Source organism: Malus sylvestris, chromosome 2, assembly GCF_916048215.2.
Source record: "Malus sylvestris chromosome 2, drMalSylv7.2, whole genome shotgun sequence".
Taxonomy (NCBI): domain Eukaryota; kingdom Viridiplantae; phylum Streptophyta; class Magnoliopsida; order Rosales; family Rosaceae; genus Malus; species Malus sylvestris.
This window is the reverse complement of record NC_062261.1, coordinates 4644631-4669852: the sequence shown is the minus strand read 5'-3', so window position 1 is coordinate 4669852 and position 25222 is coordinate 4644631. Positions and strand designations below refer to the sequence as shown.

Here is a 25222-nt window from a genome sequence, read left to right as displayed (position 1 = left end):
GTTTGGAATCAGCTTACACGAAAAGTAGAGATGCACTTTCTGCAATCCTGCACCGATGAAGAGCAAGAAGATTGAGAAATAATAGGATGAAAATATATAAAAAAAATCTGTTAAAATAAAAACTGAAAACAATTCCAAACAAACTAAAATGCGAAAACAAACATCCTCCAAGTAAGAAGTGCGAGCAATTAACCTTCACAATCCAATCAGGTGGATCACATTCAGAAAAGCTTGATACGAGTTCTTCTTTTGGAGCCCGTTTGATAACCATCTTGCATCGAAGACCCGCAGGCACATGCTCTCATTGTCCCTCCTGTTCTAACCTTGTCCGTGGGTTTCTCGCCCTTGTTCTTCATCTTTGTCATTAGCCGGTCTAGACCAAATATATCGGCTTCAGACTCGACAGGTCCATCTCTTCCTTCTGACGCCCTCTCAGCAGTTCCTTCAAACCCTTTGTCCGGTTTGAAGCGATCAGTCTTCATAATCTTATCCAACTGCTCATCCGCGCCGCCATACATTTCACTATCAACATCTTTTTTCGACCTGTACAAGGTTGAGAGCATCGGCTGAGCAGCAAACAAGCCCTTGTCATATATATTGTACTGGTCATCTGTGGCAAAACCGGAGTCCATTCCTTTCTCCTGGTTGAACAGCCTATGATCATACATAACTTCTCCCCCTCCGCCTCCTGCACCTCCAACATTAGCCATGCCTAGGGCAACTTTCTCGCTAACATCCCGATCTCTATCTGTTGTAACCCTACTCTTCTTCCCCGTTGCGCCATCTTTTGCCTCCAACCTTCTCTTCCTTTCCCTCTCTACATGCATCTCCTTGCGAATTTTGTTCCGCTCCAACCTCCCTTCTCTTTCCTCCCTTGTCTCCTTTGGCATATCGGTCTCCATTCCTCCTTTGCCAGATGGGTCAATGGATACCGATACGCCACCAATTCTTTCAAAACGAGCCTTCCGAGCTAATTCCCTAAACTCCTGCTCCTTCCTTTCCTTCACCTTGATAATAATTTCTTCGTGAACTTTAGATCTCATAGCCAATGCCTCTTTAGCCTTCTTCTCCGCTACATACAAAGCCTCAGAAAACTTGTCAAAATTATCGTAATTCACCTGAACATCTTGAAGCCCTCTCCCATCAGCCGCAAGACGTTTGTCCAACGGAATTGTATACCCTTTTGGGTTCTTCCAGTTCGAAACACACGGAGGAATATTCCAGCCCTTCTTGTCCTTCTCACTCACCGGTCGAGGAGGTGAATGCATGACCGGCACGGGTGGGGAACCGGAAGGCCTAGGAACACGCTTGTGCTTAAACTTCGGAGGCTCTAGTGGGTCCACTGGCATCTCCACCATCTTTATCATCCTCTCCTTGGCGCCAGAATTAAATGCCGCCGATTTCTGCGACGACCTATACTTGATCAGTTTCGAGTCTGTCGACTGCTTTGCCACGTTGTTCGGTTGTGCAGCGCCCAATTTCGCATTCACGATCTTCTCCAGCGCCGCTCTCGTTTCCGCTGCAGTTTCTTCAACCTCCTTCTGCAACTCCTCGTCCTCATCTTTCTCGACCATCACCTCATCCTCATTCTTCAAAATTTTCGGCACGAGATCCTTGTATTGGGAGTAGACAATTTTTTTCGAGTTCTCGTTCTGCTTAACAAGGGCATCATACGCAATTTTCCCGTCGGCATGAACTGAAACTGGAAGAATGCTCGTTCCAGATTTCGACATGTTCCTGCCCATGCCTAGAGGGTGCTGAGCTATGTGAACCTCCGGGAACGCACCGCCGTCGCCAAAGTCCTCTACCTTCCTAGGAACAAACCCTTTACGCTTCGGGTATTGAGGTATAGGGTTATGTTTGACGACAGCAGCAGCAGGTCTTTCTTCCGCCACGGCAGAACCGCCATAGCGCTGCTTGCCCCACGGATCATTCGGGTGATCGTAGAAAGTTGCTGCGCGATCGCCGCCGGAAGCGGAAGACTGTTTCAGAGCCGCCATGGTCTTAATTACTCAAGTCACAACCTAAACCAGACTGCAAAAGAAACAAGAAAACCAAAACGAAAATCAGAACACGACTTCTATGAACGAAAATCAGAACACGACTTCTATGAACGAAAATTGTGATTCCACATACAGCATGTATGTACGTTTATATAGATAGATGTACGAGTTTAATTTCCTTATCATTCTGGGATTAGGATTCCGCCTACAGCTTGTATCCAAAGCAAAAAAGGATTCCATATACAACTAGGAAAAATTACTCACATTAACCGCCGGAATCTTATTAAACGGACAACTAAACCGCCTTTTGCATTTCAATATGCGTAGTTGTAGTTGTAAACAGGGTCGTCTCTGAGATTTTGGAGCCCTGTACGAAATTTATAAAAGCGCCCCTCATTAAGATAGTCTTAAAAAATGTAGGACAATGTATTGACGCTAAAAAACAATCACTTAAATCAAAACAAAGTTTAGCACTCACTGATTGCAAGTTTAAAAATGTCATTAATAATAAGTAAAAAGAGCTACAAACATAACGTTCACTAAATAATCAAAAGCAGTTCAATCTTAAACAACCAAACAAGAAAACAAAGTTCAAAAACTCTAACTTTAAAGTTTCATTTGAATATGTAACATTATTAGATGATAATATTGAAAAAATACCATTTTTATGGTGTATTATTGGCACTCAAAATATCTTATTGTACTCTAAATTTTTATATTTAGAAAGAAAAAAAATTACGCTTAAGATGAGATTTTAAAGTGCTAACAAAATCAATTTTTGAATATAGAATATTATTTCATAACAAAAGCAATTTTAAATATATAATATTATTACATATAAATATTAGGTGACAAAAATTTTGAGGGCCCTTAAAAATTTTATGGCCCTGTGCGACTGTACCTTTCGCATCCCCTCAACGCCCCCTCTGGTTGTAAATCACCAAACTGCTGTGCAGAACCTTCAGATATGAAGCCACTAATTTAACAAGGCAAAATATGATAAAAACGTTCAGATAGAAAACGGTGAGAAAATTCCACTAATATCTCAAGGAGATTACAAAAGTGTATCACTCACAAACCCAAACCCCAAATACGCCTAAGTTTACACACTCACAAATATAAAAGAAAACAAATGATTTCATAAGGATTCGACGTAACCTAGGAGTGCCGGCTGTCGACTACCTAACCAAAAAAAACAAATGATACTGGTACAAAATCCTAGATTCACTCCCTTCTCCTCATTCACCTCTTCCTATCTTTTTCCCCAAACCCCCTTGTTTTCTTCTCCCGCAAACTCCAAAACTTTCTCTCCCTCGTATCTCAATTCTTATTTTCTTTTCCTATACTTTAACCGTCAACTTTATCTCCCTCATATCCCATCTCTGTGCGTTCGAAGTGCACCCTCCCATTTGCTCTTGTAATACTAAATATAAAGACTCCCCCTCAACCACTTCTTAAACGCTCTCTATGCAAAACTAAATGCACACCAAACAAAGTGTGTTGGAGAAGTCAAATAAAACACACGAGTGTGCTTAGGAAGTCACATCAGCATAGGTGAAACAACTTGAAGCAAATTGTTAAACTAGAGCCAATTTGTCAACAAATCCACATAAATATTGAGACAAATTAAAAGCCAACACAAACGATCGATATACGAATTCACGATCTGAATAGACAAAATATGTTATAAGAAGGTTTTGAGTTAATAAACAATCATGGTTGAGATATATAGCAACTAGATAAGACCTACTGAAAATAAAAAACCCCATGACAACAAAGACAATTGAGCACTGAATAGCATAACGATTTCTTCTGATGAAGCCCGTTTGAAAGTCATTTCTCATCCACCACCAACACTTGCTCCCATTGTCCTCGTGTTCCATCTTAGTCCGTGGCGTTCTCAGCCTTCTTCATCTTTGTTATTAATCGGTCCAGACCAAATAGATCGGCTTCTTCAGCAACATCCCTCTCAAACTCAACCGGTCCATCTCTTTGTCCTGCTGCCCTCTCATCAGTTCCTCCAAACCCTCTGTCAGGTTTGAAGCCACCTGTCTTCCTAATCTTATCCAACTGCTCATCAGCGCCGCCATACATTTTGCTATCAACATCTTTCGTAGGCCTGTATAGGGTTGAAATTGTAGGCTGGGACATAATCAAGCCCTTGTCGTAAACATTGTGCTGATCATCTGTGGCAAACCCTGAGTCCATTCCTTTCTCCTGGTTGAACAGCCTATGGTCATACATAACCTCTCCCCCTCCGCCGCCCGCTCCTCCAACATTGGGCATGCCTAGGGCAACTTTCTCGCTAATATCTCGATCTCTATCTCTAGTAGTTTTACTTTTCTTCCCCATTGCTCCATCTTTTTCCTCCAACCTTCTCTTCGTTTTCCTCTCTCCATGCTTCTCCTCACGAATCTTAGTCTGTTCCAACCTCCCTTGTCTTTCCTCTACCGTCTCCTTTGGCACATCCGCATCCATTCCAGCTCTTTCAGAACGAGCTTTCCGAGCTAATTCCCTCAACTCCCTCTCTTTCTTTTCCTTCTCCTTTTTATTGAGTTCTAGCTTAACTTGATTTATTGCTTCGATTTCCTCCCTAGCCTTCTCCTCCGCTACATACAAAGACTCGGCGAGCTTTGCAAAATTATCATTAATCAGAACATCATGAAGGCCTCTCCCATCAGCCACAAGACGTTTGTCCAACGGAATTGTATACCCTTTCGGGTTCTTCCAGTTTGAAGTACATGGCGGAATCTTGGTCCATTCCTTCTGGTCCTTCGCACTCACAGGCCTGGGAGGTGAATGCATGACTGGCACGGGCGGGGAACCAGAAGGCCTAGGAACACGCTTGTGCTTGAACTTTGGCGGCTCAAGTGGGTCCGCAGGCTTCTCCACCATCTTTATCATCCTCTCCTTGGCGCCGGAATTAAACGCCCCTGACTTCTCCGACGGCATGAACTTAAAATATTTCAAGTCCGACGATTGCTTGGGCACATTATTCGGCTGCGCACCGCTCAATAATACGTTCATCGTTTTCTCGATTGCCACTTTCGTTTCCGCTCTAGTCACCTCTTGCAACTCCTCCTCCTCCTTCTCATCCTTATCTATGTCCTCATCCTTTAAAATTTTCGGCACCAGATCCTTGTGTTGGGAGTAGACAATTTTTTTCGAATTCTCAAACTGCTTTACAAGAACGTCATACGCAATGTCCCCATTGGCATCAACTGTAACTGGAAGAATCTTCGTCCCGGGTTTTGAGATCTTATCCCTCCCCATGCCGAGAGGGTACTGAGGCATGTGAATCTCCGGAAATGCACCGCCATTGCCGAAGTCTATGTTCCGACGCAGTGTCAAAGCCGACATGGTGATAAAGCTCCTTCAAACCCTAAATCGCAAAAAGCAAACGGACGTGACTAAAAAATCCTGAAAAGAGATTTTCGGATCTCTTCTACCAAAGTAGCCGGATCAACCGGATCAAGTAATCTAAACTTTTGAAATTTCATCCAATAGTCCACTTGTTTGATTTATAATAATTTTTTATCGTTAGATAAAATTTCAAAAGTCTGGATTACTCCTTGGTGACGAATCTCTTTCAAAAAATCCTAGGCAGACCAAAAGTATGAAACCATAACTTTAGAGAGATTTTTCAATGTGATCAGAAAATTGGATAGTACACTACGTGTCACTATATAAAATTACAAACACGTGTCATTATACAAATAGTAAGATATATGTGTTAAAAAGTTAATAACTTAAAAAATAAAATTTCTCATTATTTATATAAAAATACATAATGTATCATCTGTATTCCAATCATAAATAAATTTTTTTCCTAATTTTAAATAGAACAAAAAAGAGTAAAAAAATCCAAAATTGAAAAGGCCCAACCAAATGGTAATTTTGGTTTGATTTTCAGTTTTACCTAAAAAATCGAACCAACTAAAACCAAATCACCCGCAATGATCTGGGCCCAAAGCAGTTGTAAGGAATGAATTGCACCGCTACCATCAAAGAAACTCATTATATTATTAATATGGTCTGATACATCAAATTATAATATAATTGGATGCAATTTTTCTTTTTAAATTTCCAAACAATTATGTTATGACATTGGTCCATCCAACTTGTATTTTTGCCACACAAAAAAATCTCTCACTATTAAAACCTACTCCACTTATCATATCACGCCACGTGACATATTGCGTAGCGCGAAACCAATCACGAGCTTTTACTCCTTGCAATGACTATAACAAAAAGCCACGTATACATGCACAAGGACACTTCTGTCAAAATACATCAGGGGCAGTTTAGTCATTTCATCAATTCATCTCCCCTCCTTCTGCATAGTGTTACAAAGTCTTCTCCCCCACTTGGTTTTAGTCGCTGCCCGCAAAAACCCTTCTTCCTCCTCAGACCTCAGTCTCCTCCTCCATCGCTCTTCCAAAAGCTCGGAGCTTGATTTGGCCGTCAATGGCGGCCTCGGAGACCTCCAACGGAACGACCTTGAGGCACGCTTTTGGAAATGTCCTCTCCTTCTTCATCCTCATCCTGATCGGCGTCCTCGCATTTTCGATCCGGCTCTTCTCTGTGAGCTCTTCGACCATTATATTATTATCTGGATCTAATCGTTTACAGATATCAAAATCCAGCGTTGCTCCTTTTTTTTGGTTAAAATTCAGCGTTGCCCGTTTGACAGCCAAGAAAATGCAGGAAAATGCATCAATGTTGAAATTGTATATCTATTGATGTTCATATATATATGGTTAAATTGTACAAATTATACCACTTTGCACTTGATTATTTACTCTTGTGAATTACCGAACCGAATGGTGCTTCGTAATTAGTTTGACATGTGTTATCTGTAAATTGTTGAGTTCTAATTGTTGTAGTTTTGATTTGTCATTCGCATTTACATTTCTCAGTAATCAAAAGGAGTGTAACTATGTATTCATATCGTCCTCATGTTCATGTTTCGGTGTGAATTGATGTGCAGGTTATAAAGTACGAGAGTGTTATTCACGAGTTTGATCCGTACTTCAATTACAGAGTCACTCAGGTTTGGTTCTTTATCTGGTTTAAGATTAGTTTACTGTCAAGTATACAGATTTTTAATTTTTTTTTTGCCTAAATACAGTTTAACCTGTCTTGCACTTGGACATATAATTCTAGCTGAATAAGATGGCATTGCTAGTGGATTATATGTACTTGAAAGTTTTGAAATTTATTATGAGTGCATGCGTCGATTCATCTTATTATAATGTAGTGACGGGAGGCTGTATAAAAGATGACAGCTTTCTTTGTTGGTTTCAGTTTCTGACGAAGAATGGAATATACGATTTTTGGAACTGGTTTGATGACCGAACCTGGTAATTTCGAATTTTTCTGGCTTGTCAAACCTCATGGCAGGGTTCTTGTTTTGATTTCTTAGATTACGTAATTCAGCAATATGGATTTAAACTTTCTTAAATTTACATTCTAGGTATCCTCTTGGTCGTGTGATTGGTGGAACTGTTTACCCTGGATTGACCTTGACAGCAGGATCCCTATGGTGGTGAGCATCACTAGAAATGCTAGAAAAAAAAAGTTTATTTTCATTCGGATTTTAACTACTGAGTATGTGTTCCCCACAACCCTAAAGGAGAAAAAGGAGAAGAGAGAAAGGAACTACTTTACAGTGATTCTTGTTTTAGCCAATATTTATGATTCATTGCCCTCTTATTCTCTTATCAGGTTTTTGAATTCATTGAACATTCCTCTTTCCGTGGAAACTATCTGTGTATTTACTGCCCCTATATTCTCTGCTTTCACATCGTGGGCAACTTACCTGCTGACTCGGGTTTGTATTCAAGCCTTAGTTATTTTGTAGATTTTGGTTACTGTCCTCCAATATTATGATGATTTCAATTGCCTCTTTCTTCAGGAAGTTAAGGGTGCTGGTGCTGGACTAACAGCTGCTGCTCTTATAGCCATGGTAAATTACATAGCGGGTAATTTTAACTCTACAACATTTGGAACAGGTAAAAGCAAATGCTTAGCTGTGCTTGTTTTATGTTTTTGTTTGCAGGTCCCGTCATATATTTCTCGGTCAGTGGCTGGAAGCTATGACAATGAAGCTGTGGCTATTTTTGCTTTGATCTTCACTTTCTATCTTTATATAAAGGTTAGATTTCGAAATGATTACTTAATTCATTCATGTTCTATTAATGTATCAAAATGCGGTGGTGGTTTATGAATAATGATCGGATTTTGTTCACTGATGAGTTTATATCATTGGCATATGGTACGCGAATAATCTATAATGTGCTTCAAAAATAATGCTTGAATATTTTCTTACTACATTATACATCATATGCAGACTCTGAATACAGGATCCCTCTTCTATGCAACCCTTAATGCCATAGCGTACTTTTACATGGTAAGTATAGGTACTAGTGTTGTTTTTGGTTTTGTAGTTTTATGAATTCCTCTGATATTTATTTTGATTGCATTTTGTTTCATTGTTTCAGGTTTGCTCTTGGGGAGGCTACACATTTATTATTAACCTTATTCCAATGCATGTGCTTCTTTGCATTGTAACTGGCCGCTACTCTTCTCGTCTATACATTGCATATGCTCCTCTTGTAAGTATCCACAATACTAATGAAGCTAACTATGATTGAAAACAAGTGGAACATGTATTTGGCACTAAAATTGAAGAATGCATGTTAACATTCTCATGCTTTAACAGTTTTGAGCTAGAAATACTAGATGGAAAAGAAGGGTGAATATTAAATTCATATGGTTAATAGGAAAATTATTAAATTCAAACTATCTGATTGTAAAATACTTTGGTCAAGATTCATTTACTATGTTGATTTTTTTTTTTTTAAACTTTTTGAAAAGAATTTGCCATGCTTATTCTCTCCTTTAATATGTCATCATTTACTAAGATGTGAGAAAAGCTTAGTACGTAGTTGATTTCCCTTTGAACTTTCTGACACCTGTCTCCGAATTTTGAAACACTGGGATAATTGTCAAGGACGTGACATTAGGTCAGTTCTATCTACTTCAAAATGACATTTTTGGTTCCTAATTATAGCTTTCTCAATGCAGGTTGTTTTGGGAACGTTGTTAGCGGCTTTGGTGCCGGTGGTTGGATTCAATGCAGTCATGACATCAGAACATTTTGCTTCCTTCTTGGTGAGCATTTCCCAACTTTCTTTTCTCATTGACTTCTCATTTTATGATGCGGGAACTTGTCTTAGCTACGGCCTGTAAATGTCTTCCTACTGAGATAGTATGTTCTTGAGATGCTTGCTCGCCTGTTTCTAGATTTGTCTTGTAATGATCATTATTCTACTTTTTTTATAAACCTTGGAACTCATAAGAGTGTATGTTATCTTGGACTGATCCACTTATAAAGTTTGACTTTCATAAAGCAGTTGTAAAATATAGGTCGTGCTTTTATGGACTTTGATATTTGATAATACCAATTGAAGGGTTTCAAGCTTTGAATGAGTAGAAGTTAAAGAAAAGGTTGTATAAATGAGGAACTGATTAGAAGTTAAATATAGATAAGAGTTGAGATGAATATGTCAACGATATGGTGCGGTCCACTCTGTTTTCTTCATTTTGTCCATAAACTAGATTTCTTGTCCTTTGTATCACTGCCTTTCATGTTAGTTGTATATACTGACAATATGTTTTCTTGTTGCTATATTTTCTTTTGCAGGTTTTTATTATTTTACATGTGGTCGCTCTTGTGTACTATATCAAAGGGATTCTCTCTCCGAAAATGTTCAAAGTGGCTGTAACGCTTGTAGTATCCATTGGCCTGTATGCTTCACTTGTTCTGTCCTCAAAATTTATTAAGGTTCTCAAACATTGAACACACAATTGATCTCTATGCCTCTCACGTTACTTTTTCCAGGCTAGTATGTTTAGCTGTGGTAGCAGTACTCGTAGCTCTGGTAGCTTCAAGCCCAACAAAGGGATGGAGTGGGCGAAGTCTAAGTCTACTTGATCCGTAAGTACATAATTCGCTAGTTAAGTGTGTTCTTTGTTTGTTAACCTTTGGTTTAATGGACGAACTGACTTGACTGAAGCAGAAATTTCAATGGGGGCGCAACTTAATTTGGAGTAACCGGTTCCGAAATTTTCCAAACATCTGGCTCTGGTCTGATATATTATTCAGAGGGCCTGATGCGGCAAGCTAATTCTTTTAGAATGCATAATACGGCAAGCACCAAAATACATCTCAAATTTGGAATTCCAAAGTAATTTGGTAAATGACTTGGTAATATCGTATTTGCTAACATAATGGGGTTCACAGGAAAAAGTAAGTGGATCACTAGGATAATTTGGATTCTTTTTGGTGTCTATAGTATTACCCTTTTAGAATTCACCCCCCTTCTGGTCCCTCAAGGCCAGCAGCGTCCCAACTTGAGATGTTAGTCACCATTTGACCTGTTTGTATTCTATAACTTGTCATGAATACTTGTGCTGCCTAACTGAGAGACAAATGACAAAGTAACTTTTATATGTTTGTATTTTATTTTTTCATTTCAGAACTTATGCGAGCAAGTACATACCAATTATAGCTAGTGTTAGTGAGCACCAGCCTCCTACTTGGCCCTCTTACTTTATGGATATTAATGTGTTGGCCTTCTTGGTTCCAGCTGGAATTATTGTAAGAATCGAATCTGAAAACCATACTTTTCTTTTAGTTTCTCAAGTCACTATATTTTGATTTTTATTCATATATTCATGTTCCTTACCACTGTTTTTACGGTTTGTATCTGTTGGTAGGCATGCTTTTCACCCTTATCAGATGCAAGCTCTTTTGTGATCCTCTATATTGTAACATCAGTATATTTCTCTGGAGTCATGGTAAGGAACTATTATTGGCATGGTTAAGTTCAATTTTTCTTCCCATTTTCATGATATTTCATATTAATATTGTTGTTCACTGATATTACAGGTGCGACTTATGCTAGTACTTGCTCCAGCAGCGTGCATCATGTCTGGGATTGCTCTGTCTGAAGCTTTTGACGTTTTCACACGATCAATCAAGTTTCAGTTACCCGGTCTTCTAGTGCCTTCCCAAGTTGATGTAAGCTCTTACTTTCCACTGCTGGTCTTCCTTCACCAAGCGGTTGTTACAAGTTTTACAGGGATAGCATTGATTTTGTCTTTTTGACTTTCAAGGCAGGGGAAACCAGTTCCGAGAACACTGTATCCCAGAATGAAGTGCCGAAAACAGATAAAAGAGCAGACACATTAAAGGAGAGACCCTCGAGAAAGAACAGGAAGAAGGAAAAGGAACCAGTTGAAAAGCCTTCCATTAAATCTCAAATTGAAAAGAGGCTTCTGGTTTTACCATTTGAGGGATCTATTCTTGCTATATTTCTACTTGTGTTGCTTGGAGCCTTCTATGTGGTAAATAAATTTTCTTCGTTCTCCATTTTGTGTGATTTAAATCACGTATCAGTTCTGGTTCCGATGTATATGCATACTGTATGCTGTAGTATGTTATGGCACTCAAAGTTATACATTCTTCAAACCTTGGACAATTTCCGGGGGAAATATATCTTCCTTATCAACTTTAACAGTGAGTTATTTGAGGACCTGTGGGAAAAAGACATGCGACTCCTCTGAAGTTGAGCCATCATTCATTTTGTAGGTTCATTGTGTCTGGGCAGCAGCAGAAGCTTATTCAGCCCCGTCTATTGTTCTAACATCTCATTCACATGATGGTCTTCATGTTTTTGATGATTTTAGAGAGGCTTATGCGTGGCTAAGCCACAACACTGAGGTGGATGATAAAGTGAGTTCTTCGCCATATTCTTTTTATCCCCTGTATCAACTCAGTTTAATTTGACAGACAAAAATTGTACTGTTTGTCAAATGAAGATACTAACTAATATTCGTTTTTTCTATAAACTTGTTGCAGGTTGCCTCTTGGTGGGATTATGGGTACCAAACTACTGCCATGGCTAATCGCACTGTCATTGTTGACAATAATACATGGAACAACACGCATATAGCAACCGTGGGTACTGCCATGTCTTCTCCAGAAAAGGCAGCTTGGGAAATTTTCAACTCGTTGGATGTAAAATATGTCCTCGTTGTTTTTGGAGGTTTGTTCGTTTTTGGCATGATATGATAGTATAAAAAGAAAGTAAAACCTTATTCTGATAGATAAACTTTACCTATCAGGTCTTGTTGGCTACCCCAGTGATGATATTAACAAGTTCTTGTGGATGGTCCGAATTGGAGGGGGCGTATTCCCTCATATCAAGGAACCTGATTACTTAGTGAGTCCCTCATTTCTTTCATCTTCTTTTTTATTTTCTAACTGGTTATGATTTGAGACGTTTCATTAACCATGTTGTGTATTGTCTTCGTTTCTAAAGAGGGATGGCCAGTATCGCATTGACAATCAGGCGACCCCCACCATGCTAAATTGTCTCATGTACAAGCTCTCTTATTACAGGTCTGCATTTTCGCAACATCGCTTGCTGATTTGTAGAGTTTTTTTCTTAAATTCTTTGTTTCTTTGTTCCGGCTGTGAGTGATACAGTGCATCTTGTGTTCTTTTACTTTAGGTTTGTGGACACAGACGGTAAAGGCTTTGATAGGGTGAGGCAAACAGAAATCGGAAAGAAACATTTCAAACTTACTCATTTTGAAGAGGTCAGACGATCTTTTAGTTTGAGATTTTTATCTGCAACAATATATATTTGAGTAATGCGACCCTCAATTGATTATTCAAAACTTAAACACGCTGGTTTCTGATTACGTTGTGGATCTTAATCAACGTAGGTTTTCACAACTCACCATTGGATGGTTCGGTTATACAAACTAAAACCGCCAAAGAACAGGATCCGAGGAAAGACAAAGAAGTCAAAATCGGTATGTATTAGATCATCGCTCTTCCTCAGCAGTGTCGATTTGTAATGGCTATCAGTTCTATCGATGTAACAGGAACTGAATCTGTTTCCTTTGCAGAAATCGAGCTCAACGAGTAGCACAAAGAAGAGCGGAACAAAAAGGAATCCTTGGCACTAATCTGTGGTCACGTATCTGTAATCTCATATAACATATATACAGAAACGCTGAGAGGGCCTCTGGAGAAAGTGATTGAGAGCAGGCATAGTTTTAGTTGATCATTTCTTACGAAACGCAAATCGATCAAAAGATTTTGTAGCCACTTGTGATATGGATCTTGACTTGTATATTCGTTTTACAGCATAATCTTTTTAACATATTGTTTAGGCGAAAAACCACGGGCAAAATCGGACTACTTACACCGGCGATAACTGGAAGCGAACAGGATTGTTTTTCCAGTTCAGTCTGGTGAATCATATTCGTATACTTTTGTATCCAACAAGTAAAAACGAACATATACATATTCCACCATTTTCATCACAAAGAACAAGAAGCCGAGGGCAAAAACAACGCGACGGAGAAAGAAAGCTGAAGCATACACGCCCACTGCATTCGGCAAAGTAATCGACACATTAGAATAACGAATAGTATAAATATTTGCTAAACCCTTATTAATCCCATGCACTAAGAATAAGTCCACTGCTTGCTTGCTTGAAGTTCTGGACGGAGAGTGGTGAAAGCTCCAAACAGCAAGAAAGTGGACCAATAAATATGCTATACATCTCTATATGCTGCACCCAAACTGAACAGATCTTCCGACAAAAACACGAAAACGGAGTTTTCAGTGGGTGATGCCGTGAATAAGCCAAGCCGAAAATGATCCTTACTCAACCGATGAATTTATCCTTCATCAATCGTTTCAAGTTGTTACAGCTTCTTAGGCAAGTTGTAAGTCTTCTTAAGGAACTTTGCTGCAGTCTCGTCATTCCGATAACACAAGACACGTAGAAGTGTGTTTGGCTCGTTGGAATTCCATTCCCCTGTAGTTGGAGGCATTGGAAGCCGGGATTTAGCTGAAGATCCGTAGTTCTCCAGAGTTGCACGTTTGAACTGTTCAACAAGGCTGTCAGTATCAATACCGTACAGAGGGAGGATACTTTTAACAGTGGTCGATAACTTATCAATCAAATCAGCCGGCAGTCCATCCCCGTTTGACCAGAATAAATCAGTCAGAAACTTAAAATCCTCCTCGATTAAGCCAGAATCTTTCTGCGTGAAAGTGCGAGAAGGTCCTCCAGCTAGCAAAACCAACAAGAACCCGTCAAAAGAAGCTCTCATTACATCAGTAATGACTCGTGTTCTAACTCTGTCGTGCACAGTTGATGAAATAATCTCCAAGTATTGCTCAAGTTCCTGAAGAAATGGCTCAATCCTGGATGACGAAACTCCCAAAATATACAAGCTGTCCCAAAGGACATGACTTAGGTCATGGAAAACGACCTTGTATGCTGTTGCCTCACAAAGTTGTTGGATTCCTTCAGCACAAGCAGATGCGGAAAGCTGAAACGTTTTGCCCACTCCGTTTGCTATATTGTCCCCTTGACGGGTTTCTGAGCTCCCAAGATGGGCAATTATCCTCTTCTCAAAAACTCCCAATTCCATTCGAATAAGCTGCAAAGTATTAATGCGCACACAAAGTTGCAGAATCCCAAATGAGCTGTCCCCATTTGTACTTTCAACCTGAGACTTCCTTCTCTGGCTTATATGCAACCTTTCCTTTTTCTTGAACACAGCATATTTTGATCCTGCTGAGCATCTGGTCAAAGCCGGTAAAGTGGGTATGGAAGTGCTTTGGGTCCCTGCACAAGTAACAGAGGAGAACTGGCAGTCATTATGCAGATCAAAAACTTAAAATTCAATGTACCAGTGCAAGCTAAGAAATATTTATACCGCATCCAGATTTGGCCTTCAAGACATAATGTTGAATACATTTGTCAAGACTGGTCATCAGTTCTGGAACCAAGACAGAATGCATGGGTATCTGCAACGTAAAGAATGCTTCCAACGTTTCATCTATAATGCGTAAAACTTCAACAGCAGAAGGAGCAAGCCGCTCTTTGTTTGCCTTTGGATTCCATACCTGTCCAAAGAAATTTCAGCAAAATATACCTTTATGTTAGGAAGCAAGCACCGAGGCTTGTATCTCTTGTTTGTCAACTTTTTTGGTGCGTGGAAACAGAAAATGCATACCTCTTGATGCAGATTTCTGTCAACCCATTCCCTCAGCCTGTCTACTCTTGTCCTTATCCAAGTCTTTGCCAGATTGGCAATTACAGCTTCAGTCTCGTAAGGAGGCATCTCCCTTATGATCGATTTCCCCCCATCCTCACTATCCACTGAATCTTCGACGGCAATCTGCACAAGATCTTTTTCTAATTTGTCAGCAGCTCTCAGCACTAGTATAGTGTCTGGTGTCAACTCACTGAGACCCGCCACAAATTGCTTCAGCTCATTTCCATAGCAAGAATGCAGCGTAGCCATAGCAATGCCTGTTGCAAGAGGGTGCCATCTCTTGAATACTGGACCAAATATCTCCTTCTCACTAAAAGCCAGTTCACTAACTTCTTGTGCAAGGACGGTAAGAGCAGGAAGATTGTTTTGGCTCTTCAAGTAGCGCTTGCTAGAACCTACCTTTTCCAGTTTCTGCCTTAAGACAACATACAAAAACTTGATCAGTATATTTATACCCAAAATTTAGATAGCTAAAGTTTATCAACCTGATTTTCCAATTGATCATCAACAAGAAACAGGCCTAAAAAGAATATTTCCTATCATAATATACATTGTTTACGGCCTCTTTATTTAATTGAAGCCCAAAAATAATATGGAAACTTGCCTGTGCAAAAGCGGTGCTTATTGATGATCTTATGTAAGCATCAACCCTGTCATAACCCACATTAGTTTCTTTCCTCTTCCTACGGTACTCATGAGAAATATCTTGAACCAGTATTTTTGCTGATAATAACCCCAGAGAGAGAATGTTTTGCATTGCTTCAATATTGGCACTGTGGAAAGTATCTCGGTAAGCAAGAAGCCTTTTCTCAGCCCAACCCAATATCGAACTCAATGTCGAACTTAAGATCTTTGAATAAGATGGATCTTTTGTGCCATAGGCATCTTGTTCAACTTCCGCCAACAGGTTACTGGACGCAAGCAGCAGGTCATTATCCACTTGGCCAGTTGTAACATAACGATGAAATAAAACCCACGAGAAACAAAGATTATGCAGCATTTGATTTATTCCGAGAACTACCCAGGTCTTCTTTATGAGGTCGAAAACCTCATCAAGCTCTTCAATAACAGATGTTTCTTCATTAGGGTCAAAACACGATTCTAGTAGAATTTGGTAGAGCCTCAGATTCAACGGAAACCCATCAGCCCAGTGGCATGTCTCGGAAACAGAACCGTCAACTGATCTGTTAGCAAGAGACATAACAACATTGCGAAGAACTTGCATCGACTCAGTGTGCTTTCCAGTTTCTATGGGTTTATCTAAGGCCCCATGAATAATCTTCCGGAGTTGTTGAGAAGCAGTGTCTCTCTTATCTAAAGGCAAATAAGGATACAAAAGAAGTCCGGCTTCGAGAACCCTCAAGTTTCTCCTCTGCCAAGCTTCATATTCTTGTTGGTTAGGAAAATCCGAAGACTTGAACTGCTGTAATAGCTCAAGGGGCAATACCATGCATTCTATTCGCCGTCCAAGCTAAAACATATAAACAAATACCAACAATTCACTAAGCTGGATTAGAGATAACACAAATAACCAAAAATAGTATAAAAAATTGCAGACGCTTGCGTCACATTGGCTAGAGCGGATGTGCTCCCATGTCCAACCGAGTTCTTAGATTAGTTTAATATAGACTATAGCTTGTATCAAAACAAAAGTGTCGAAAATTAAAGCCAAATTTTGATTCCTTGAGCACTAGACATCAAAAAGGTTGAAGCTTTGATTTCTCCTTCCCCACAATTGTCGATTTTTCTATCATTCATAATTCATCTTCCTATCTTTTCTATCATTTTCTCAGCAACCAAACACAACCCAGAATACCAATTATTAAAAATAAAAAAAATAAAAAATGTCTTTCAAATCAAAATTCACATACCTGACCAGCAGCAACCCTCAAAAGTGCTCTCCGGACCCTCGTATCAGTCTGCTCCGAAACCTTCATCTGAACTCTCACGAGCTCCCAAACCGTCCCGGTCCGCTTACTCCTCCCCAGGCTCACTGAGTCACCGCCACCGAGTCTCCTGCCAGACGACGACTTCAAACCCAGCGCCTTCTTGACCCGGCTCGCCGCCGACGACGTCGACCTCTGAAGCGACGACGGGAGCGAAGTCAGAGCACTCCGGTCGGTCTTCTCGGACTGTGGGATGTAGGTGAGCGGCTTGGGCCCGGAGCTCCGGCAGGCTCCGACTAAGATCTCGTAGACGGTTTCCCGGAGCTCCGAGTCCGAGAGGGTCGGACCCAGTTCCCCAAAGGGGTTGGGGAGGGCTTCAACTGGGTGAAAGGGCATGGCGGGTTGGATTGGAATTGGAATTGGAATTGAATTTTGGGAGTGTCGTCTGGAGCTTCCGAATACTCTGTCTCTGAGAATCTGAGCCATTATTGCTTGAAAAAAGGAAAAAAAGGAAAAAGGAAGAAGCTTTCGGGGTTTCTGTTATTCTTGCTTGACTTTGAAGGAAGCCATGATGGTGAGGTGTGATTTAAAAATGGTACTGAATTTCAAGGAGAGAGAGAGAGAGAGGAGAGAGAGAGCGGAGGGAGAGAGAGTGGGAATGTTTTGCAGATAGTGATGTGGGGTTTTTTTGGCTTTTATGATGCAGAATGAGGAAATCAAATCAGAAAATCTTGGGGGAGAGAGAGAGAGAGTTTTGATGGGATTGGATTTAAGGAAGGGGAAGAAGAATGGGATTGAGTTTATCTGAAAACAGAAAAAGATTTAGCAGGGGGAGTTTAGATTTGGTTTATTAAGGGAAATTTATATATATAGGAACCCTTTAAGGAAACAGAGTTTTATTTTATTTTTTATTAAAACATAGATTAATTGTAGGGCCTACATTACATCGAACTTTAACGATTCGAATCGTTTATTTTTCAAGTTGCATCTCATAGATCATCTTTGCAAAAAAAAAAAAAAAAAAATTGGTTGAATGTTTGCAAAATATTAGTCAAATCGAAAATGTTTGAAACATCTAATTGAGTTTAATGACGGAACACTTTATTCTTTTAAGGAACATTAAAATTTCAAAGTGATAATTAAATAGACAAATAGTTTTGAATTGAATTGAATTAGTTGTAAAAATGATCTATGAATCGAGACTTACAAAATAAACATTCGAATTGTTGAAATTCAAGGTTAAATGTGCACAACTATTTCCTATTTTTACGGAAAAACTAAGGATATAAAAGGATCTGAATTATAGGCAAATGATTTTGAATTAAATTGAATTTTTATAAAGATAATTTATGAATCGAGACTTACATAATAAATGTTCGAATTGTTGAAATTCAAGGTTAAATGAACCCCACAACTATTTCTTATTTTTATGAAAAAATAAGGATAAGGATATAAAAGGATCTGAGTTATATATATATATATATATATATATATATATATATATATATATATATATATATATATATATATAAATATATAGAGAGATAATTGAGTCAGAGTCAAGGCGCGTATAGAAATTGGAATTTAGTAGTTTTGATTTTGTTTTTGTGTGTTTTTATTTGGAGAATCTGAGATGCATGAGAAATGACCTTTTCTATCTTAGTATAAAAAAATTAAATTAAAATATGATGATGGGTCTCTTTGTCATCATCCATTTTAAACATTCTTGTCTTTTTGTTTTCATTTTACAAGTTTTACACTCTTTCTAACCAAACTATAATTGTAGTAGTATCTCAAAATAATTATTCTTATTTTGTGAAGAAAGTAAGACACATGACGAGAGCGAGTGACACTAACTTATGAGAATGTTACAGTAGCATTATCGATAAATAAATTTTTATCGCCGCACCAAGAGTATGGTTAAAAAATTTGGTCTTTATCCAAGCCAAAAAAAGGCCAAAACAATAAATAATAGCAATTAATTGGGAGTTAAGACCATTATATACATTTTCTAGATTTTTTTATGTACTTGAAACTTGAAGGTGAGCCCACCAATGGAATTCAGGGGGAACATGCCTCTGGGTGGTACCATGTTGTTTCCTGGATTTTGGTCCTAAATCTAACTGCTTCCAAACTTTTAAGGTAGTTCTGCATTAGGTTTTTGTCCTTGCAAACTTAAAATAAGTCCTGTATTTGTCTTTTCCAAAGCAAAAGTCTTACCAGGAGCATTCGACGCATCATCTTGACGTTTCAAATCAATAATACATGTTATGTGATAATGTTAAAGCATTTTTGAACGTCACCGTTTTAAAAATGTATAAGTTATTTCTTGGTATAACCCGTCATTTTAAGTCTGGCATGATACAAACGCTTTGAAATACTATTTTTCTTGCTCTTGCCAATAGTTCAGCTTTACCCAAGCCTCGTTAACCCTCGTTTGACTCTTCTATTTAAGTTTTAGCCAGTTCGAGGCAAGATGAAGAGGAAGGTTTGGCGTTGGGTGCACTATCTCCTCTAGCATGGCAAGAGTAACAGTTTCTGGGGAAGAAGCCGGCAACTCTCAGATCTTGTATGCCAGAATTGTAAAGCAAAAAGGGGAATATTTGATTGTGTAGTTAGGTTGGTTCAGCCAACAAAGGTGACTGCTCTAATGTCACTTTCCATATGCATTTACACCAAATTCCAACCCACTTGTATATCCCACTTGTGAATGAAAGCACAGAACATAAAATATTACCTACCAAACCTTTTTCGATTTACTTCTCCAACCTTTCAACCTTATTGATTTACATCTATTTATTCTGTTTTCTTTTTATATTCTTTTGTTAGTTGGGAAGTCACAAGCCAAATGAATTGCTCTGCTGCTATGATCACAACCATGGACATAGGTTCTATTCGGATCTTACTGTCTAGAGATCAAAAACTGGGTAATTTATATCATTCAAATTGAATTCGACGGTTTTTATTACCCCATTTTTCTAACTCACCTCACACAAATCAAGAGCTTAAATCTCTTTTTCAAAGAAGCCAAGGACCTGAATTTCATGGTTCTTAAAGTTTTTTTTAACATGGAATAGTTATATGTATATTAAAACTATTTTAATTCTTAACTTTTTATGTGTTTTCATAAAATAAAATAAAACTTTAGATAATGCTAGGGAGATCAAATTTGTAAATCAAATGATATGTCACAAATAAGAAACAAGCACGTTAATCGACACTTAGTTAATAACACAATCATCTACAACCACATCATTTGGTTTGCAAATTTGGTTTAAAAAATTTGGTCTCCCTAACATTACCCAAAAACTTTTCATGCGTTACTAATATATACCTGCATAATCAAACAAGGATAATGCGGAAAACCAAACTTTTAAACCAAATGATGTGTCACCGACTCATCAATAGTAAACAAGCATGTTAATCAATACTTAAGTAATAATTCAATCATCAACCACCACATCATTTGGTTTACAAATTTTAGTTTAATAATTTGGTCTCCCTACTAGTAGTACTACCCAACAAACAAATCACAATCTGTAACTCAAAACCTAAAAACCATAAATTAGATTAGATAAAGAGATGAATAGTTGATCCATATCCACTCAGTCTTTCTTATACTTGTAAGTTGTAACTTTTTCGTTTCAAAATAAGTAAACATGTCTTTTTCCCGAAATAAGTAAACATGCGATCCTAATTAGTAATCTCACAAGAGTAGGGTTACTCACACACTTTTTTTTTTACCTCACACATCCTTTGTTGATTTATGTCATTTGATTTTCTTTAATTTGATCGATTTAACGGTTGAAAATTAAAAAGAATATGTGGGACCTAAAAAGAGGTTATGAATAACACCACCGATCTCACAAATGACATGACATGTGTAATTCTGAAAGTGGATGCCATCAAACTAGGCAGGCAGGACTAAATGAAACACAGGCCTGCATTTGGCATAATGTTATAAAATTGTAAGTAATATTGGGAATTTGGGAGGAGCAATATTTTCCATTTGGCAAATTTTTGCACGTCAAAAAGATTCATTGACACGCGCACACACACTGTTTCTATTTGTATGATTGTACATATAATTAATTCGTAATTAGCCAAGACGTTGCCGTCGCTGTATATCAATCGTGTGTTCCATGTAATCTATTAGCTGTGTTGGAGATCACCAAGATTTTCTCCTCCAGAAGAAGAGGGCCTCCATCCCAGATTTTGGTCACCATGAAGATCCATAAATGACTCATCAAATAACGTATTTAAACCAAGCAAGTGATTTGGTAGACCTTATAGTTGTGTTACTTCTACACCACTTAATAGGCCCGCCACATGTATTATTTAGGGGACAAATGTGACATTCAATGCAGTATGATGATGATTATAATTTTTAAGTGTTCAAATCGAGTACAAGTTCGTAACAAACATAATACTTTGAATATCTTACTCCACAAATGGAGGAAAAAATCATTGTAAGATGAAGGTTATCTTGTCCACCGATCTCACTTTGAATGGAGACAACAATTATGCAGTTATGGTCTTCTTCATTGGCGATTCATCTTTCAAGTTTAATTTCTTTAAACTTGTAAGACGAATCACAATTTCGAAACAATGATTATTAGAGATGTTATATTTTATAAAGGGATCCCACCAAGGGAGAGGAAGTCGACTGAACAACTCAGCCATTGGCAGGAGTTTGGCCCGCATCCCGATCCCCATTATTGTTCTCCCCCTTTTCGGGTGAGCAACAGCCGCTTCCTCACAGCCCTCCTCTCTTTGAAACAAGGGGCGCTTCTGGGAAAAGAGAATAATTAGATATGACGTGTAGTGGAATCAACCAAGAGAGACCTATTGGTACGTGTATCAAAGGGGAAGTTGTTAACAAGTTGGCGTTCAATGACAAAGAAGATAATTTCGAGGGTTGTCATCCATCTATGTCTGTTTCGGCTTCAAAGTTTTCCGGATGTCAGCCAAACTCAACATACATCATTCGTGAAGGGATGAACTTGGATATCTTCAACTTATAGGACGGAACCATTAGATCATATCCTATATCTCAATGTCAAAACCCTTTGGAGGATCATTCTATTTGGATTACTCCACCCTTAATCAATGGACTTTGCTTCGACAAGATGAAGGCCTAATAATTAAAGATAAGATGAATTAGATCACATCCTATATCTCAATGTCAAAACCCTTTGGAGGATCATACGGTTTGGATTACTCCACCCTTAATCAATGGATCGACCTCTACCATCGTGCGAGGAAAGAGGCCCCTTTTCCCTTCCCTCAATATATATGGCGCGCTTCACTAATATAATGCTCAAGTAAAGGCTCCATCCTACTCGTTGCCCAAAGCCTTTACTTGAGCATTGTACACGTGCTTAAGGCTCCTTCGGGCCATGACAACAAACAACTTTTATATAAGGCAGGGCTTGGAAGCAAGCTACCAGCGCCAATCGGCGAGAACTAGGCTTGGTTAGTAGTGCCCACCCATTTTGTCTCGTCCGCCTGCCGGCCCGATCTGGTAAGGTAGGTGGGGAAGGCTCGCCACGAGATCGACTGATAGCTTTGACTTCGACAAGAAGGAGGCCTCGCAATTAAAGATAATATAAAAGAAAATCGGTTAGTGGTTTGGACATGTGAAGACTAATAAATGTCCCAGTTAGAATATGCGATTATGAGATAGAGGCTTAGGGCAAAATCGGTAAATGAAGATCTGGGAAGACTTGGAAAGAGACTCTAAGAAGAGACATGGAATACATGGAGATAGTGACGCAAAGCCAAGCGCAGTATCGTTCTAAAATTCACACCGTTTACCTTCCAATTTCTTTTTCTTTAATAATATCTTGTCAAGGTGATTACTTACAACTTTTCGCATTCTTTGATCCCGTTTCTGACAACATTTATATGCAGTAAGCTAGCTACAATGTTGTACAGATTTTATAAATAAAAAAATTGAAAAACGAAAGTAAATTCATTCATTACGCACAAGAAAACTTTGCACTTTGAGGTTGTACATTAATAACAGACTGATAATCTCATATTTTTCTTAGGACTGTCGGGAGCAAAAAAAAAAGGAAAATTAGGGTATATATGCTGTTTTCTTGATGAACAAGTAACAGTGGGGTTGGAATTGGAATATTTTCTGGCGACCAATGGGATTTATCACCGTTAATTTATTCTACATATATGGATGGTTCAAGGATCTCGATTGTAATTGAATTTTTTTTTTTTTTTTTTTTTTTTTTTTTTGCAAAAATGATTTTCAAATGGTATATTTGCATTGCATGGAGATTCGCCAATTAATCGATTTCCTGGTGATGGTGTGATTGCAACAAAAAAAAAAAATTAAACCCAAAACTAACTTTAAAACATTATTCATCTCAGTGACAGTACTCAATTGTCATATGGTTAAACAAGTAAATTGACTTTTATCACCAAAATCTAAAGAATCAATCCCTAGTCTAATAGCATGGACTTATAACTAAGCACGACATTAAAGTGATTAGTTGTATGATGGAAGATTTAAGTGGGTGAGTGATTCATTGTCACCTCATGTTGAGGTCAAATTAAGCACGCATGAAGCTCTCAAGTTAGTAGGGTATGCTCCGCCCCCAATAGGCGGGTAGCAAATCACCTTGTGTAATAAAAAAAAATTAAGACTCAATTTGAACCCCTTCCTTCTCTTCACGGCACAAACTGAGCAAAATCATCCAGCTATGATATTTGATATAATTGCATTGCTAGAAAAACAATAGCAGAAAATATAAAATAAAAATCAACAAAAAGATTGAACTTTCAGAGGCAATAAGCAATGATCTTTAGTACGAAATCAAAACCAAAACCAAAACCAAATATACATGCTTTGTTTTCTTCTGAAATTAAACCTTTAAGTCCCAATCCTGCATTAATCTCAAATCTCCTAATCAAGAAAATGAACCTAATCGATCGATCAAAACCCAAGAATTAATCAATCCAAGAACGATCGATCAAAACCCAAGAATTAATCAATCCAAGAAATGAATTACAACCAATTGTACTCCTAATGTTCTTGCTTCATCCCAAATCTTCAAATCAATAAAATGGATCTTATCGCTAATCAACTCTATTAAAAAATTACCGTCTTCCCTGTCTTTTGATGGTCTGAACCACTGGCAACCTTCTGCAACTGATGAACATGCAAAGCTTAGTCGTATCGGCATTTCGAAACATCCAAAGGGTTAAAAAATCCCGGTACGCCATCAGACCATGAGCCTTGCGAAAGTTTTTCCATCCTTCCCCAGCAAGAACACGAGTACCACTGTTCCAAGTGCCCAACTCCATCTCGTAATCTACACCGTTGGTTTCGTAAACTGTGACGTTAACTCCTTCCTCAAGGCTCTCCTTCTCAATGAGCAATGGCGAGAGGTATCTTTTCACATCATTTTTATAGAGGATGAGCCTCTGGTAGAGGTGGTTCACGTCCGTCTCTGTCATCTGCTTCTCGAAAGGGTTGCTGCATTGTTGTCCTTGAATCAAACCCAGCAGGTGGTTCGGGAGCGGCGGCAGACGACTAGGGACGTAGTTTCCAATTCCATAGAACGGGCGTTGTTCTACTTCTTCTTCTCCTCCTCCTCCTCCTTCTTGGTTTTGCAGTGCTTCTTGCTGTGCTTCCAGTTCTTGCTCCGATTCTGCTGCTTCTTGCTGATGATTTCCGCCGGACTTGGTAAATGAACAAAGAGTTTGAGCGCCCTGAATTCCTTGAGGTGAGTTCAGAGGCTGATTGGCCGTGCCAGAGCTGCTGGGGATCTGCCCGGAAGACAGTCCTAGAAGAGCTTCAACGACCTCAGTTGCTTCAGGTGGGTTCTGGGGCTGATTGGCCGTGCCTGAGCTGCTGGGGGTCCGCCGGGAACTCCGTTTTCTTGATTTTCTGTTTATCATTGATTCTGGAAGAGAAACTGTTCTTGGGGTTTGGATTTTGTGAGATTTTTCTTCAAGAAATGGATCCCAAATTTGCTTATAAGTAGATAGAGACAATAGGTACCGAGAAATTAGTTAGTTTTATTTGCTAACAGTATTAACTAACTTTTCGCTTTCAGACTCCCAGACCATTAACGAACTTAACCGTCTTGCTTCCGGTGGGTTGATCTTATTTTTAATCTCTTTTTAGGTTTCTTTCTATCCATAATTAATTAT

At 38.8% G+C, this 25222-nt stretch overlaps 4 protein-coding genes across 4 annotated transcripts; 1 reads left to right on the top strand and 3 right to left on the bottom strand.

Moving 5' to 3' along the window:
- Window positions 1-2028, bottom strand: LOC126596105 (SNW/SKI-interacting protein A-like). Its single transcript, XM_050262583.1, has 2 exons — window positions 194-2028; window positions 1-47 (listed from the first exon to the last, which is right to left on the bottom strand). Exon 1 carries the CDS (start codon window positions 1998-2000, stop codon window positions 222-224), a length of 1779 nt encoding a protein of 592 aa, XP_050118540.1. The 5' UTR covers window positions 2001-2028; the 3' UTR covers window positions 1-47; window positions 194-221.
- Window positions 2029-3727: 1699 nt separating this feature from the next.
- On the bottom strand, window positions 3728-5434 carry LOC126596115 (SNW/SKI-interacting protein-like). Its single transcript, XM_050262589.1, has one exon. It carries the CDS (start codon window positions 5361-5363, stop codon window positions 3888-3890), a length of 1476 nt encoding a protein of 491 aa, XP_050118546.1. The 5' UTR covers window positions 5364-5434; the 3' UTR covers window positions 3728-3887.
- A 933-nt stretch (window positions 5435-6367) lies between these two features.
- On the top strand, window positions 6368-13264 carry LOC126596096 (dolichyl-diphosphooligosaccharide--protein glycosyltransferase subunit STT3A-like). The gene is made up of 23 exons (XM_050262574.1): window positions 6368-6587; window positions 6994-7056; window positions 7311-7366; window positions 7480-7551; window positions 7731-7836; window positions 7921-7971; window positions 8065-8160; window positions 8356-8415; window positions 8507-8620; window positions 9093-9179; window positions 9712-9815; window positions 9910-10005; window positions 10548-10668; window positions 10788-10868; window positions 10960-11091; window positions 11187-11417; window positions 11662-11805; window positions 11932-12118; window positions 12198-12295; window positions 12395-12474; window positions 12587-12674; window positions 12804-12893; window positions 12990-13264. Exons 1-23 carry the CDS (start codon window positions 6471-6473, stop codon window positions 13047-13049), a joined length of 2334 nt encoding a protein of 777 aa, XP_050118531.1. The 5' UTR covers window positions 6368-6470; the 3' UTR covers window positions 13050-13264.
- A 108-nt stretch (window positions 13265-13372) lies between these two features.
- On the bottom strand, window positions 13373-17876 carry LOC126596086 (protein unc-13 homolog). Its single transcript, XM_050262564.1, has 5 exons — window positions 17033-17876; window positions 15766-16632; window positions 15120-15572; window positions 14820-15009; window positions 13373-14728 (listed from the first exon to the last, which is right to left on the bottom strand). Exons 1-5 carry the CDS (start codon window positions 17531-17533, stop codon window positions 13797-13799), a joined length of 2943 nt encoding a protein of 980 aa, XP_050118521.1. The 5' UTR covers window positions 17534-17876; the 3' UTR covers window positions 13373-13796.
- Window positions 17877-25222: the final 7346 nt, after the last annotated feature.